This window comes from Pelophylax lessonae, assembly GCF_965119305.1.
Source record: "Pelophylax lessonae genome assembly, chromosome: 12".
Lineage (NCBI taxonomy): Eukaryota > Metazoa > Chordata > Amphibia > Anura > Ranidae > Pelophylax > Pelophylax lessonae.
Genome location: NC_138779.1, coordinates 57,617,471 through 57,635,681, shown reverse-complemented (window position 1 = coordinate 57,635,681; position 18,211 = coordinate 57,617,471). Strand labels below are relative to the sequence as shown.

The 18,211-nt window shown below is 43.2% G+C and overlaps 1 protein-coding gene across 1 annotated transcript in view; it reads left to right on the top strand.

The window, feature by feature from the left end:
• Positions 1–18,010, top strand: part of LOC309568757 (nicotinamide N-methyltransferase-like) — a 60,376-nt gene extending 42,366 nt beyond the window's left edge. Inside the window, exons 2-3 of the mRNA XM_082274528.1 lie at positions 16,026–16,233; positions 17,569–18,010. Coding sequence (XP_082130654.1) covers positions 16,026–16,233; positions 17,569–17,998 — 638 coding nt within the window. The 3' untranslated portion in view covers positions 17,999–18,010. The remainder of the gene's footprint in view (positions 1–16,025; positions 16,234–17,568) is intronic.
• Positions 18,011–18,211: the final 201 nt, after the last annotated feature.

Below are 18,211 nucleotides of genomic sequence, written 5' to 3'. Positions count from 1 at the left end.
TAAATATGCCTAAATACGATGATATCGTCTAAGTACACTAAAAACTCGATCAAGTTCATGTCTCCCACTGTACGCTCCATCAAACTTTAGAAGGTGGCTGGAGCTCCTGACAGACCCTGTGGCATCCTATTAAATTCAAAAAACCCCAGAGGGCAAATGAAGGCGGCCTTTTCCCGATATTCCGGATCTTCGGGTGCATGGGTATTTGGTAATACCCACTCTTCAGGTGTAGCACTGAACCATTTAGCTCCTGACAGACAGGCATCTTTAATTCGTGGAGTGGTGTTTTGGGATCGTTCTATGATTGAGGGTAGGATAGCCAATACACATGTGGAGGGTTTCATTTTTCTTCCTCACTACAACTATTGGGGAGGCATAGGCACTCCAAGACTTTCTAATAACACCTGTCTGCTTCAACTCGGCCAGTTGTTCTCAAAGATCCTCCAAGTTGCTCAAATTAATTCTCTGGGCTCTCTCCCTAAAGGGTTTATCTTTGCTGAGTTGAATTCTATGTTGAGTGCTCTTAGCACAGCCCACATCATAGTCACTCTTTGAAAACGGTTTCTTCCATTGCGAGAGTCTCTCCTTAACCCTCTCCTTCCATTCTGTGGACAGTGGGGAGACATGAGGGAAAAATTCATCTTCACTCACTTCTCTTGAGTCTCCCCCCACTATACTGGCTGCTCCCATGCACATGGATCAAATCTTCAAGCACTTTGCAATTCTTGGTCTGATGTGCATAACAAGAGTTGTGGCTGATGATTGTGCACCCTATGTGGGGCTGGACTTTACCATCCATCGAAGTCAAACCTGTCTTCTATCCTTCTGTTCAGGGTCATGCACAAATCGGTATTTTAATATAATCCCTGGAACCCAGCTGGATCAATCCCAGTTCATGTGAATTTTGAACAAGAGAGGATACCTTAAAGGGGCCCCATCTATATTCACTTGCCAGTATCAAGCCTTTTAAACCCCCTATGCCGTACGGTCTAGGGGTCCATGCCTTCTGATAAGTAGATTCAGTTGTGGGGGAGAGTGCACACAGGAAGCACGGTTCACAAGAATTCACTTGGATTTTTATATTGGTCACGCCTAATCACTGTTTTTTCACTGGACACTTGCTTATTCCATACATGAAAGAGAAAAATGGCCCAGATGGGACTTTAATTGAAGTGGATGCATGAGACGCTGATGCATAAAAGTAGATTTTAATGAGTAAAAAACATGTAAGCAAAGACATGCATTGACCAACAGATGGAGTACAAAATATGGCATGGCTAAATTTCAACAGCAATATTGGTATAAAAGATCATATATCATGGAGTGAGCAGGATACACACAAATTTTCTTAAATATAATGTACAACATAGTAGAAAACTTGACGCGTTTCATGGGTCTGTAGCCCACTCATCAGGAGTATATACAGGTAAACCTGCCAAAGGAATAAAAGACTTGTATGTAATATCAAAAACCAATAGATGTTGGGGATAAATCAGCAAGTATGGATTTTCAACAATTGTATGACCCAAGTGGGGAAACCATACTTACATGGAGCCATATTTCACTGGTGAAAGCAAGATTGCCATATGGTGGGGGCGCTAATTGTCTGACCTGGGAGCTGAAGGAACATGAGTCCACGGCAATGAGACGGGGAGCCAGGCGAGGACACTTGTGGTAAATAATGTCTGAGCATGATTCATAACGCAGCACTGAATAGAAAGATGTGGATATTTTATATCAGAGTATAAGAAGTACAATGTATCACTTAGTAGTACCAAAAAAGGATATGAATGTATAGCACAAGGCTAGTGTAAAGACCAAGCCAAATCCAAAAGAAAGTGAACTAAAATAGGAGAGTGTGCTTGTCTGAATGTGATCAGAGTGATCATTCCTCTTGGAAGATACAGACAATTTTGTGTGTATCCTGCTCACTCCATGATATATGATCTTTTATATCAATATTGCTGTTGAAATCTTGCCATACCATATTTTGTACTCCATCTGTTGGTCAATGCATGTCTTTGCTTACATGTTTTTTACTCATTAAAATCTACTTTTATGCATCAGCGACTCATGCCACTTCAATTAAAGTTCCACCTGGGCCATTTTTCTCTTTCTTGCTTGATTTAGGGATGGGAGTCCTACCAATGCACTACAATAGCGTTGGTTTAATTAGTCTTACAAGACAATATATAAATTTTTTTTTTTATTATTTATATTTCTTTATTAAATTTTCCAGGTAAAAAATTATTTACAACACTCCAATCGCTGGAGAATTTTTTCATATACATTTTACACATATTACTATTACCTTTTATCCCTTTTTTTTCCCCCCTCCCTTCCTTATCCCCCCCCCCCCCCCCCCCGTCTCTTCTTATCATTCGACTCCTATTATTTCTCTGTATTCCCTTGTGTCCTTAAACTCTTGCCACTCATCCCAAATCTCCTCTTCATTCCCCTGTTCCTCCTCCTCCCAGGTCCTCAGCTGCTCCAACTTTCTTATTTTCTCTACTTTTAACAGCCAATCTTTCCTGGAGGGGGCCTCTTCTTTTTGCCAATTAAAGGGAATCAAGCTCTTAGCTGAGTTTAATAAGTGAGGGAGTAATGTTTTTTTATATTGCTTCACTGACATATGGGTTCCATGAAACATGCATTTCCAAGGATCCAAGGGAATATCTATTTTAGTAATTTTACTTATTAATTCTATAACTTCTCTCCAGAATACTTTAATTTTTGGGCACTCCCACCATATATGGGCTATAGTCCCTACCATCTGACATCCCCTCCAGCAAAGTCTTGAACTCTCTACCTGAATTCTTCCCATCTTATCAGGAGTGTTGTACCACCTTGTGATCAATTTATAGTTCATCTCCTCCGTGTTGGTGTCTATCGCGGATTTATGTACTAATTGAAGGCTCTTATACCACTGTTTGTTGTTACTACACGGGCCGAGGTCTCTTTCCCATTTTTCTTTTAATGATATTCCTCTCTCTTTTGTTATTGTTAACAGTATTTTATACACATTCGAAATATTATTTATTATCTTATCCTTAAGACATAATTGCTCAAAAGGGCGGAGGTCGTTTATATCTCTCAATGGCTGCGGTAGTGACAATGTGAAGTGCTTTAGTTGGATATACCTCCACTCATTTATCTTCCAGTTTTCTTTCCTTTGTTTCAGCTCCGCCAAGGCCAAATTTTGTGCCCTGTAGCGGGATCAGTGGTGAATTGTGTTTCCAATTTTCTTTTTTATGTATATTATCCCAAACCTTAATAGCATGTCTTGTGATTATATGCGTGTTAGTGTCCAGATTTCTAAACCTCTCAGGTATCCATATAACTTTTGCTAGGTGTGTACCACTCATCGTGCTTTCTATTACCACCCAATTTCTATCATTATTTTTTTTTGTCCATTCTATCACCCTTGTGAGTATTGCTGCAAAATAATAATTTTTAAAGTCGGGTAGGGCTAGTCCCCCTTGTCCCTTACCTTTACATAGTGTAGTGTACTTTACCCTTGGCTTTTTGTATTTCCAAATAAAGCGGGATATTAATCTTTTAAGTGTTTTAAAAAATACTTGAGGTAATGAAATCTGAATCATCTGGAATTTATATATAATTTTGGGCAGGATTATCATTTTTATCGTATTTATTCTCCCTATTCAGGAAAAGATTCTCGGGGATAATCTATTTAATTCGGGTCTTACTTCATTCAGAAGTTCTAGAAAATTTGTTTTATAGAGTTTTTCTGGAGTTGGGGTTAATTTTATCCCTAAATATTTAATCTCATCTTTTCTCCAGTTGAACTGAAATTCTTTTTTTAACATCTCCTCTTCTTGTTTAGGGATATTAATATTTAATATTTCTGATTTTTTTTGATTAATTTTTAAATTGGATAGTTCTCCATATTGTTTCATTATTTTAATTATGTTGGGCAAAGTGATCCTCGGATTACTTATGTAAAGCAGGATATCATCTGCAAAGGCAGATACCTTATGCTCCACTTGTCCCACCTTTATGCCCCCGATGTCCACACTATTTCTAATAGTTGCCAGTAGTGATTCCAAAGATAAGACAAATAACATCGGAGACAAAGGACATCCTTGTCTTGTTCCATTGAGCATTTTAAACGAGTCTGACAAAGTTCCATTGACCTTTACCTTTGCAGTTGGTTGATTATACAAAGTTTTGATCCAGGCCAACATTCTAGGTTTTATTCCCAACTCCACTAGGGTGTTTATCATGAACTCCCAGTCTACCCTGTCAAATGCTTTTTCCGCCTCTATTGACAGGAGTAGACTGGGAGCTCTGCTTTTTACCATATGGTCTATCAACAGTATAGTTTTTATCCCATTGTCCCGTCCCTGTCTCCCCGGGATGAATCCTACTTGATCATTGTGTATCCACTCCCCCATTAGGTTCTTCATTCTAGTGGCCAAAATTTTTGTGAATAATTTAGTATCAACATTAAGTAGGGAGATGGGTCTAAAACTAGAACATAGTAACGGGTCTTTTCCCTCTTTCCGTATAACTGTGATTGATGCTGACAGGGCCTCTCTACTCATCTCGTACTGAGTCCCTATTCCGTTTATATATTCTTTAAATCTTGGGATTAAAATGTCCTTAAATTTTTTATAATAACCTATGGTAAACCCGTCCGGTCCTGGGCTTTTACCTAGGCTCGTTTCTTTAATGGCTCTCTCTATTTCTTGTTCTGAGATTGGTCTTTCTAAGAATGTTAACTTTTTCTCATCTATCTTTGTCAGTCCTGCGTCTACAAGGTATTTTTTGATTTTCTCCCTCCTTTCTGTTTCATTCCCCTGTATCTCACCTTTTTTTACTGCATAAAGATTTGCATAGTAGTTTTGGAATTCTTTGGCTATTCCTGTCGTTGTTTGAATTATTTCCCCATTTTTATTTTTAATTTTATCTACAAAATTTTTTCCTTTCTTCTTTTTCAGGATTTTTGCTAGGTTTTTCCCAACCTTATTACTTTCAATGTATTTTTCTTTTATGCATCTTTTCATTTCCTGCTTTATTTCCTGTTCTAGCAGATCTTTCAATTCTTCTCTCTTCACCTCAAGTAAATTATTTATTAATATATCTTGTGTATTTTTATGTTTTTGCTCTAATTGATGTACTTCTGTCATTAGCCTAATCTTATCTTTTATTCTTTCTTTTTTCCTTTGGGTCCCCTTTGAGATAAATATGCCCCTCATATAAGCCTTATAAGCTTCCCATACTATGTCTTTTGATGCATCTTTTGTATCGTTTATTTGAAAATAGAATTCCAACTCTTTCACTATTTCTTTTTCCCACTTTTTATCTCCAAAAATCTCCTCATTTATTTTCCAAGCATCCATCCTAGGTCGCTCTTTCGCCATTTTTATTTTTACCATAATGGGGGTATGGTCCGACCAAGTCTTGACCCCAATCTCTGCCTCGCTTACCCTTTCGATCCACCTATGTTCGATTAGTATGTAATCCAATCTTGAGTATGTTCCATGTACACTTGAGTAACATGTATAATCTCTATCTTTCGGATGGAGAATTCTCCAAATATCTGCCAGTTGATTTGTAAATAATTTTTCCTTTATTTTCTTTGCCTGTACTTTATTTATCCGTAGGGTTTTTGATGTGGTATCTACTTTAGGGTCAAGGCAGAGATTGAGGTCCCCTGCCAGTATGACTCCTCCTTTTTTAAACTCCATTAATTTTCCCAGTACTTTACCTAGGAAGTCTACTTGTCTCTCATTAGGGCTATATATATTTACTACTTCATCTCCTATTTTTCCTCTTAAAAAGAGGTATCTTCCCTCTGGGTCTACCTTTCTCGACTCTAGAACAAATCCAAGGCCCCTAGAAATGCCAATGGCAATACTCCCTTGGACTTCCTCACGGGTGAGTCCGCGTAATACCAGGTAGGATGGCTCTTAGAATACAATCTGATATTAGATGCATGAGATAAATGAGTCTCCTGTAAGAATGTCAAATCTGCTTTCAAATAACTAATTTCTTTTAAAATTTTTTTCCTTTTTTCTGGAGAGTTTAAACCTCGGACATTGTAAGATAATATGTTAACTATAACCATTGTTTCTTAATCTTCATTACTGTCTTTCTCTATCATCTCTTCAACTCTAAAGTGGCCATAAAAACTGTTCAACCAACACCAGGGATCCCTAAGAGATGGCATTAATCCCTCTGATGTTTCTTGTCTTGTGAGTTCTCTTAATTCTTGTATTTTCTTATAGGAGACGTTTTGATCTATTGACTTCTTTTTCCCTCTTTCTTCCCCTTTCCTCTTCCCACCCCTACCCTCCCCTCCCCCAACTATTCCCGGTCCCTCCATCAGGGTTGTCGATTCTCCTTCCTCCCTTTCCAATCGACTTGTGGCCGAGGTCGAGCTCTGCTAGTGGTCACCGTTCCCTCCCATCTTCCCTACCGTAGGGTCTAATGGTGACGGCCCGCTGATCTCCATAGGGCCACCCGTTTTTTATTCTTACTTGCTCCTCCTCCCCTCCTCCCCTTCTCCCGCCAGCCCTCCCCCCCTCCCCCAATCCCCCCGGTCCCCCCAGTCCTTTTTCATCCTTTTGTTTTCATCTTTTTCTTCTGTTTCCACTGATTCAATTCTCCTTCATCAACTTCTTCCTCTGGGCACTCCTGGTCTGTCCAGCCTGGAATATCCATAAGTGGGATTTTTACTGCTTCACAAAAGTCTTTGGTTTCCTCTGGGTATCTAAGGAGTACTGTCCTCCCATCTCTTCTCACTCCTAGGCCTGCTGGGAAGTTCCAAAAGTATTGTATATCTTTTTTCTTTAATATTTCTACCATTGGTCTAAGAATGCGTTTTCTGTTAATTGTCTCTTTTGCTAGGTCTGGGAAAATCTGAATGTCCTCCCCGTCATATTTTAATTCTGGTCTACTTCTCATTTTCTCCCAGATCTGGGCCCTTGTCTCGTATTTATGGAATCTTACAATCACATCTCTTGTTTTCTCTTTTGGTAGATTGGTTGGTTTACGCAACCTTTGAATTCTCTCAAACTCAATTTTATCTGTGGTCGCCTTTCCCAGCAGAGGGTTAAATAACTTCTCCAGGGTTTCTTCTAATTTTTCTGTTGGCCCTTTCTCTGGTAATCCTCTTATTCTCAGATTTTTTCTTCGATTTCAATTCTCCTGATCTTCGATTTTGTATAACATATTTCTCTGCTCCATTTTCATTTTTCTCATTTGTTCTTTTAGATTTTTTAGTTCTTTTCCTTGGGCTCAACCTTTTCTTCTGTTTCTTCTACTCTGCCCAGAATATGCCCAAAGTCGACGTGTAAGGTAGCCATCTCAGCTTTGATGGATCTTTCAAGGCTGGCAAACATTTCCCGCATTTCTGATTTTGATGGTGGATAATCTTTTTCATTGAATTCATCTTCTCTATTCATGTCTCCATCCTCTATTGTTATACTGCTTTCTCTTGACACTTGTAGGCTTTCTTCTCCACTTACTCCTATATGCTTTTGATTCTTAGTTTTCTTGGTTCCCTCTGTATTTTGTTTGGATCTAACAACCGGTTGGTCCTCTGGCTGTGTGTTTTGACCTTTTCCCTCAGGTATCATGTATTTTTTAATTGTTCCTGGGCTTGCTGTAGTTTTTGGAGGCTTCCCTGCCCCTTCCTTTGCCGGTTTACCTCTCATTGTGGATTCGGCTCTGGGGAATAAGCCCTCAGTATAGCTTCCTCTTATGTCTCTATTTTCAGTATGAACTAAATATCATATACATTTATTCAGTGATTCAAATAAGAGAGGTCCCACACTTTTTGCACGACATTCTCACTAGTTCTTAAGCTTTACACTCACGCATGATAATATAGCTGTGCTACCAGGGGAAGCTGTTGTTGAAGTCAAACGTATGAAAATTTTGGTGGTTTCCCCTCTCACTTAAGTACTCAGATTCCCGCACATTTCTCAATGCGCGTAAGTAAGATCTGGGGGGTTTCCGCCCTCACCTAAGTGAGTAGAGTCCCGCACTTTTTCCAGAACCGTTCAACTAGCTCTTAAGCATACACTTGTAAATAAATACTGTAGCAGTGCTTTCTAAGAAAGCTGGTATTTGAAATTGGTCATATAAGGATTCTGGGGGGTTTCCCCTCTCATTCAAACAGGCAGAGTCCCAAACCTTTTCAACACAAACCCACCTTCTCTTAGACCTTATACTCATAGATGACAATATGTCTTTGCTTTCAGAGAGGGCCGGTATATTATATCCAATAAAGGAGGATTCTGGGGGGTTTCCCCCCTCCCTAAGTAAGCAGAGTCCCACACATTTTTTCCAAACAGTCCCGACAATTCTTAAGCTATACACTCATGAAAGATAATCTAGCAGTACTTCCAAGGAGGGCTGATATTGAAATCCTGTGCAATAAAGTCCTGGGGGGTTTCCCCTCTACCATAAGTAAGCAGTGTCCCGCACAATTTTCAGAACCGTCCCTCTGACTCATTAAACTGTAAACTCATAGATGAAAATATACAGATGCTTTCACGAAGGGCTGGAAATGAGATCAAGTGTAGTGCAATTCTATAGGGGTTTCCCCTCATACTTTGGTAAACAGATTCCCGCACATTTTTTCTCAACAGTCTCGTTGACTCTTAAGCTATATACTCCTGGGTGATAATTTAGCAGTGCTTCAAGGAAGGCTGATTTTAGGATCCAACGCAGGGGGGTTCTAGGGGATTTCCCCTCTCGCTTAAGTAAGCATAGTCCCGCACTTTCTTCAGATTAGTCCCTCTGTTCTATTAAGCTGCATACTCATAGATGATAATAAGACAATGCTTTTTAAGAAGAGCTGATGTTGAGAAATAAACGTACAACCTCTCTGGGGGGTTTCCCTCGCACTCAAGCAAGCAGGGTCCCACACCACTTTTCCATCACAGTCATATTAGCTCTTAAGTTATATAAGTAAGCAGAGTCCCACACATTTTTTCCAAACAGTCCCGACAATTCTTAAGCTATACACTCATGAAAGATAATCCAGCAGTACTTTCAAGGAGGGCTGATATTGAGATCATGTGAAATAAAATCCTGGGGGGTTTTCCCCTCTACCATAAGTAAGCAGCGTCCCGCACAATTTTCAGAACCATCCCTCTGACTCATTAAACTATAAACTCATAGATGAAAATATACTGATACTTTCACGAAGGGCTAGGAATGAGATCAAATGTAGTGCAATTCTATAGGGGTTTCCCCTCATACTTTGGTAAACAGAGTCCCGCACATTTTTTCTCAACAGTCCCATTGACTCTTAAGCTATATACTCCTGGGTGATAATTTAACAGTGCTTCAAGGAAGGCTGATTTTATGATCCAACGCAGGGGGGTTCTAGGGGATTTCCCCTCTCGCTTAAGTAAGCATAGTCCCGCACTTTTTTCAGATTAGTCCCTCTGTTCTATTAAGCTGCATACTTATAGATGATAATAAGACAGTGCTTTTCAAGAAGATCTGATGTTGAGAAATAAACGTACAACCTCTCTGGGGGTTTCCCTCGCACTCAAGCAAGCAAGGTCCCACACCACTTTTCCATCACAGTCACATTAGCTCTTAAGTTATACACTCCAAAATGATGATAGTATTTTTAAGAAAGACTGTTTTGATATCATTCATATGAAAATTCTGGGGGGTTTCCCCTCTCACCAGTCCCCTTCGGCTAATCTGTGGCGTTCCTTGTAGAGTGGTATGGTGGGGATGATTACGATGTCCAATGTTGCTGGGTCTCTCCAAACTGGATCCCTCCAGCACTGGCCCCTCGGCGGTGTTCACTCCAATCAGACCTTCTCTCCTGATCCTGGACGCCGGCTCTCCCAGCGTCTCAGTAGCCCCTGCGCTCGGCCAATATATAAATTATTTATATCCAATTTGTCAACAGTTGTGCTTATGCAATTCACTGCTGGAATGTGCTCCCTCTGGTGGTGGTGCATTGCCTACATCGGGAGCTGCGATATATTATGGGGAAGGTTTTCTTTCTCCTGCTGTCCCCACCATTCCCCCCCCCCTAGGGTGGGGCCATCTATATATCGGCGCCATGGTCCTTCTATTCATGTGCACTCACCTCACCTGCGGCGTCCACATCTATATGCAGAGATTACTATCCTTAGTTGTGACTGTTAGCCAATCCTGGCTGCTTCCACTGGATGTGCACATGCTGTCGGCGTGTGCTTGCCCAAACCATTACATGGCGTTAGGAACAAGGACCCACCTGCAGTGGATGCAGGCTCCCAGTTGAGGAATGGCTTGGACACAACACACTCATATTTCAGCATAGCACTCCTTGATGCTGCTTTTGGGCTTCATCTTATCACACAGTCTGCCAATGTTTCACTCATTTCTCACTACATTTTGTTCATTCCTTAATCCATGAGACCTCAGTCATCTCTTTCCTTTTCCTTTTTCTCCCCCTCCTTTTCTCACGGTTACAACACCCCAATCCTGGGATTTCCCACCATTCATTTAATTTTCTGGGTTCTCATACTTGCACCATCTGGACATACTTTGATCAGGGCCGGACTGGCCTACCGGGATACCGGGAAATTTCCCGGTGGGCCGCCGGCCCTGGGGCCGCTTTAAGATCGTGGCCGCTTTAAGACGCGGCCGCTATTGGTTACCGCGCCGTGGCCGCTATTGGTTGCCGCGCCGCGGCCGCTATAGGTTGCCGCGCCGCGGCCGCTATAGGTTGCCGCGCCGCGGCCGCTATAGGTTGCCGCGCCGCGGCCGCTATTAGTTACCGCGCCGCGGCCGCGCTGTGATGGCCGCTGCAGCCCTGTCTTTCCTACGTCAGCCGCTATGAGCGGCATGACGTCACACATGGCGCCGGCGGGAGCGGCTGCGCGGAGCCGGCGGTGGATTATGGACTGTCACTGCTCCGAGAGTAGCCAACACACAGTACACAGTCAGTGTACTACACAGAAGCCAGCAGCATGATTTCACCTTGGGGAATCGAGTCCGACTGACCACCAAGTTAGTAAGAAAAACCAGCAGTGCAATTAGTGATCCCATCCTCCAACCTCCACCAGTCCAGACAACCACCCACCACTGCCCCCTGCTGATCTCACCACCCCCACAGACAGATCTTATTCCTGATAGGATGGGGGGGGGGAGCAGTGGCGGTGGGGAGGATGGCACCCCCCCCCCATCACCACTGCCACTAATTTCCCCTCACCACTATAGCTTCCACTGATCTCACCACCACTACTGATCCCCCCCACCACCCCTGCCACTGATCCCACCACCCCTGCCACTGATCCCATTCCCCCTCACCACCACCGCTGCCACCGATCGCACCCCCCTCATCACCACCACCACCACTGCCACCAACCCCACCCCCCTCATCACCACCACCGCTGCCACCAACCCCACCCCCCTTATCAACACCACCGCTGCCACCAACCCCACCCCCCTTATCACCACCACCGCTGCCACCGACCCCACCCCCCTCATCACCGCCACCGACCCCACCCCCTCATCACCACCACCGCTGCCACGGATCGCACCCCCTCATCACCACCACCGCTGCCACCGATCGCACCCCCCTCATCACCACCACCACTGCCACCAACCCCACCCCCCTCATCACCACCACCGCTGCCACCAACCCCACCCCCCTCATCACCACCACCGCTGCCACCAACCCCACCCCCCTCATCACCACCACCGCTGCCACCGACCCCACCCCCCTCATCACCGCCACCGACCCCACCCCCTCATCACCACCACCGCTGCCACCGATCGCACCCCCCTCATCACCACCACCGCTGCCACCAACCCCACCCCCCTCATCACCACCACCGCTGCCACCAACCCCACCCCCCTCATCACCACCACCGCCACCAACCCCACCCCCCTCATCACCGCCACCGACCCCACCCCCTCATCACCACCACCGCTGCCACCGATCGCACCCCCTCATCACCACCACCGCTGCCACTGATCGCACCCCCCTCATCACCACCACCACTGCCACCGACCCCACCCCCCTCATCACTGCCATCGATCCCACCCCCCTCATCACCACCACCGCTGCCACCGATCCCACCCCCCTCATCACCACCACTGATGCCACCGATCGCACCCCCTCATCACCACCACCGCTGCCACCGATCCCATCCCCCTCATCACCACCACCGATGCCACCGATCCCACCCCCCTCATCACCACCACCCCTGCTGCCACCGATCCCGACCGCCCCCTCACCATCACCGCTGCCACTGATCCCACCCCCCTCACCACCACCACTGCCACGATCCCACCCCCCTCACTATCACCACTGCTTCCACTGATTCCACAACCCTCACCATCACCCCTGCTGCCACTCATCCCACCCCCCTCATCATGTCTGCAACCTCTGACATCTCCTGTACTATGTCTGCAACCTCTGACATCTCCTGTACTATGTCTGCAACCTCTGACATCTCCTGTACTATGTCTGCAACCTCTGACATCTCCTGTACCATGTCCGCTCAGCCTCTGACATCTCCTGTACCATGTCCGCCCAGCCTCTGACATCTCCTGTACCATGTCCGCCCAGCCTCTGACATCTCCTGTACCATGTCCGCCCAGCCTCTGACATCTCCTGTACCATGTCCGCCCAGCCTCTGACATCTCCTGTACCATGTCCGCCCAGCCTCTGACATCTCCTGTACCATGTCCGCACAGCCTCTGACATCTCCTGTACCATGTCCACACAGCCTCTGACATCTCCTGTACCATGTCCACACAGCCTCTGACATCTCCTGTACCATGTCCACACAGCCTCTGACATCTCCTGTACCATGTCCACACAGCCTCTGACATCTCCTGTACCATGTCCGCACAGCCCCTGACATCTCCTGTACCATGTCCGCACAGCCTCTGACACCTCCTGTACCATGTCCGCACAGCCTCTGACACCTCCTGTACCATGTCCGCACAGCCTCTGACCTCTCCTGTACCATGTCCGCACAGCCTAAGACATCTCCTGTACCATATCCGCACAGCCCCTGACATCTCCTGTACCATGTCCGCACAGCCTCTGACATCTCCTGTACCATGTCTGCAACCTCTGACATCTCCTGTACCATGTCTGCAACCTCTGACATCTCCTGTACCATGTCTGCAACCTCTGACATCTCCTGTACCATGTCCGCACAGCCTATGACCATCTCTTGTCTTTTATCATGTCTGCAGTCTCTGAGGGGGAGTCTGGAGAGGAGACGGGAGTGGGAGTGCCACCGGGATGGGGGTCACGGGAGAAGTCAAATGTCTGTGGACTGTGGACTGTGGAGAGAAGACTATAGGATAAACCCAGAGCCAACAAGCTGGAGCCAACTGACTGAGCCCTGCACGGTCCCCCTGAGAGGAGGTCAGTGACACTTCCGCCAGACCAGACTGAGTGGGGGTCAGTGATGTAAGGGGGAAATGAATACAGTAATGTAAGGGGGGGCATTGATATAAAGGCCCCCCTTATATCAGTAACCCCCCCTTCTATCTGCAGAAGGTGGTCTATGGTCACATTTCCAGAGTTCCTGGGGTTCCCCTTTACATCAGAGTCTGCAGAATTCCTCATTACAGTGCAAGGGGGAACTCTGCGGACCCTAATGTAAAGGCAAACTTTGATTATTTTTTATTCTGGTAATATATCACCATCGCAATAAGTGGACTGTTCTTGATAATTGCTCCACTTTTAACTGGAATTTGCTCGTATGTATGTATATATGTATATAAACCCTATGTGATTTCATATCTGTCTTATCTACATATAATACACACTTCACATGTGCTTTAAAATGCATGGTTTTCCCTTTTATAATCAAAAAAATGACGCTGTGCTGTTGGGCCGGTATTAAAATGCTATGGGGCTGGTATGAAATTATTTCCAGGGCTGGTTTTTATTCCCAGTCCGGCCCTGACTTTGATACACATTATCCTCTGATTATGTCATTACCCTTGCTACTAGCACATACAATTTCATACTCTGACATATCAGTTATATAGTTCTCAGTTGCAACGGTAGAACCCAGTGAAATATATTTCCTTCCCTTACCTTTTCATCTTCCATACATTGTTGTTGCCCCTCTTTTATTATTTGATCACATCAAGACAAGCATATTTTGTCACATTTTTCTAGGTTTGGACTGGCTATTATTAATTCATACATTGTATCTCCCACACTCTGATACTCGTTTACCTTTCTATCTTCCACACTTCGCTGTCATCCCTCTTGGATCACTCTGATCACATTCAGACAAGCACACTCTGCTATTTTAGTTCACTTTCTTTTGGATTTGGCTTGGTCTTTACACTAGCCTTGTGCTATACGTTCATATCCTTTTTGGCTACTACTAAGTGATACATTGTACTTCTTATACTCTGATATAAAATATCCACATCTTTCTATTCAGTGCTGCGTTATGAATCATGCTCAGACATTATTTACCACAAGTGTCCTCGCCTGGCTCCCCGTCTCATTGCCGTGGACTCATGTTCCTTCAGCTCCCGGGTCAGACAATTAGCGCCCCCACCATATGGCAATGTTGCTTTCACCAGTGAAATATGGCTCCATGTAAGTATGGTTTCCCCACTTGGGTCATACAATTGTTGAAAATCCATACTTGCTGATTTATCCCCAACATCTATTGGTTTTTGACATTACATACAAGTCTTTTATTCCTTTGACAGGTTTACCTGTATATACTCCTGATGAGTGGGCTACAGACCCACGAAACGCGTTGAGTTTTCTACTATGTTGTACATTATATTTAAGACAATTTTGTGTGTATCCTGCTCACTCCATGATATATGATCTTTTATATCAATATTGCTGTTGAAATCTTGCCATGCCATATTTTGTACTCCATCTGTTGGTCAATGCATGTCTTTGCTTACATGTTTTTTACTCATCAAAATCTACTTTTATGCATCAGCGACTCATGCATCCACTTCAATTAAAGTCCCATCTGGGCCATTTTTCTCTTTCTTGCTTGATTTAGGGATAGAAGTGGATGTAATAGACAACATCAGACCATTTCCCAGTTATTCCATACATTGGATTATTTATTTAATTCACCACTGGGACTTGATTTAAAAATTTTCACCTATTTTACGTGGAATTAGACACGTTGTTTGGACTATTTATATTAATTATATATTGGACGCATTTTTTTTGTCACATAAGTTAAGATCATACACTGTTTTCAGCGCTGTGTTTTGTTGCACATATTCCAGCAATGAATAAGCAGCAGTTGGGGTGCGAAACGTATTAGCTGTACCCTGTTGTTTTACCACCGTTCATTGTATGATTCATTATTTTATCACTTAGAATAAAGGTGTTTGCATCAGAGTGCTGCCATCCAGTTCAGCTTCTTTATTTACTGTGCCTGCAGGTAAGTCTTATAGGCTTACCTGTAGGTATAAATGAAAAAATGGACTTTACTACCACTTTAACTTGCTTTTGGAGTATAAGAATATACATAAGGAGGCTGATCATTAGCACAACATCATACACCCAAATGTGTTAAAAGACCAATCATCAACGCTATAGGGAGCCCTGGTTGTTATTCTGTCCCTGGCAAAGTCCCTGGCTATATGTGTGGAATATTCCAACAATAAGATCTCCCTGCCATAATTCTCAGTCTGGTACATACTCCTGGACGTTTTCGCTGCCCCCAGCCATCTCTGTGTGTTCTAACTCTTACATTCTTGATAATATAAAACAAATCATACTGTAAGGGATGGTGGGAGCACCTCGTAATTGGCACAGCAGGTGTGCAAAGCCAGGACCTCAGCATAGAGACAGAAGAAAATGGCGTAACTCTCTGGTACCTACCAATAACTGAAATAGTTTTGAATGAACTAACTTTTAAAAAATTTGCCCATTCCTTGAATGGCCTATATTGATATTTAGATGTAACACAGTTGTAATAGTTGTGCTTTAACTGTCCTGAATTAAATTACATTACATAGAGACTTTTCCACAGCTCTCCTTGAAGATTGTTTTGAATCTTTTGCTGCAGGTGACTTTGGGGGAAATGTATTGATTGACATCAGCCAAGGTCCCGTCATTCACCATCTCTATTCAGCACAGAAATATTTCAGAGATATCATCCTTCTTAGGCCTACTAAGCACTGTATCCTAGAATTGAAAAAATGGAAAAACAGCCGAACCGGAGCATTTGATTGGTCACACGCCGCTACACTTGCCACAGACTTGGCAGGAAAGAGGTGAAGTATCTGCCAGTTTTTTGTCCGAATCAGGCCGATTGCCTGGTGTGATGAAATAGTAGCGTGGGGAGGAGGACCAGACATAATTTTTAAAACATTTGTATTTTTTAATTAGTCTTTTCAGCTTGTGAGAAGATTTGCAAATCAGGTGATAATATTACGAGGGAAAAAAATTATGTTAACCCCTTCGATCCTAAGGGTAAAAAAAATCTAAATTCCTAAGCCCTATTTCTAATTTTGACATGTGTTAGAAAAAAACATACATATCATCACTACTTTGTGCATCCATATGGATTATATCTGTTTTTTTCCCAGGGCATATTGGGCTTTCATTTGGTGGTAATAAATATCTCCTGATTTATTTATTTATTTTTTTTAATCAAAGAAAAACTGACAGTAGAAAATAATCATTTGTTTTAACTGTATATTCATTGCTACTACCATAACCTACCACCATAGAACAATCCAAAATAAATTCTCCTGCTCCTGACGATCACAGAGATACCACATATGTGTATGTTATGTTGTTTGTACCCGTAGTATAGCCTAGAAACAATGGGGCGCATTTTTCTTTTTTTAATACTACCTAAAACACACTGACACTGATTTAAAAAAATCCTGTCCAAAAAATACTGACCCTGCTCTTTTACCCAATCACTAACCGTGATACTGACCTAGATCAAACCTTGATCTAGGTATTTATTTAATTTTTTTTTTTTATTTAATTTTTAAAACATTATTATTATATTTCTTGAGACACTTTTTTTTCTATTTCTGCAAGAACAGAGAATGATACAATGTATCACAGAGACAGAAAACACGGGGGCAGGCTTCACAGTAACTAATCACTGTGATAGCCAATTAGAGGCTATCACAGTGATCAGGTGACCTGGAATCCGCCGTTCCGGGTCCTGATCGTTAGAACAGGGCCTGGGGATTTGGTGAGACCCGGTCTCTGTGCTGGGAGCACACCATGCGGTGCGCTCCTAGCAGGAAGGGAGATATGCACATATGCTAACATTGTAATACTGCTATAAGAATCTTTTTCTGGGTATGCAGCATGTGATCCCCAGCAAAAGAGGTGGAGGGCTTTAGGGAGAGGAGGGAACAATAACCCACCTACACACAGCCTTGGTGGTTAGTGGCTAACTGTAAGTGCTTCATCTCTATGGTAAATAGATGGAGTCGACACTCCTCTCCCACTGATATCTGGAAGTCTCTTCTACAGCTCAGAAATGTTAATGGTATTCACCAGCTCAGAAATAATATACTCAATGCCTCTCAGAATATAAGTTAAATGCTTTATGTGACATGGGATGTGCTTCTTCCTTCTAGTGACCAATGTGAGGAGAAGGAAATCGGGCTCAGGGCGGCAATTTCACATGTTGTAAAATTTGATCTCAACCAGGAAAATCTCACAGGCCCAGTTGGACTGCCACAAGCCGACTGCCTGGTGTTCTGGGGTATTCTGGAAGCCACCAGCAAAGACCTTGAAGATTTTGTGAGAAACTTCAGGAAATTCTCAAAGCTTCTAAAACCTGGCGGGCGTTTGATGCATTATGGAGTTTTAAATTGTACATTCTATAAGGTTGGGGAAGAGAAGTTCCATTTTGTAAAGTATAATGAAAGCGATTTTAGAAGTATGCTTAGTGATGAGGGGTTTGTTATCACCCATTTGGAGGTTTCCCAAAGAAAGGCAGAGACTGATCTGATAGATTTTGATTCAGTTATTTTCTGCACAGCTTATAAAGAACAGAAGATTTAGGCCTCAATCACACCATTGTGTTAGAAAGTGCACATGTATTTTAATGAAAGAATATAGTGTGTTTTAGTGCAATTCTAATGTGTAACATTAAAATGTAATGCAAGGCAAAATGTGAGTGTGAGCTTTCCGTGTGTTTTCCATAAATTTTTCCTGGGAAATTTACTGTGTGACTTATAAAAATGCATTAATTAAAAATGTTTAGTGAATTTTCTG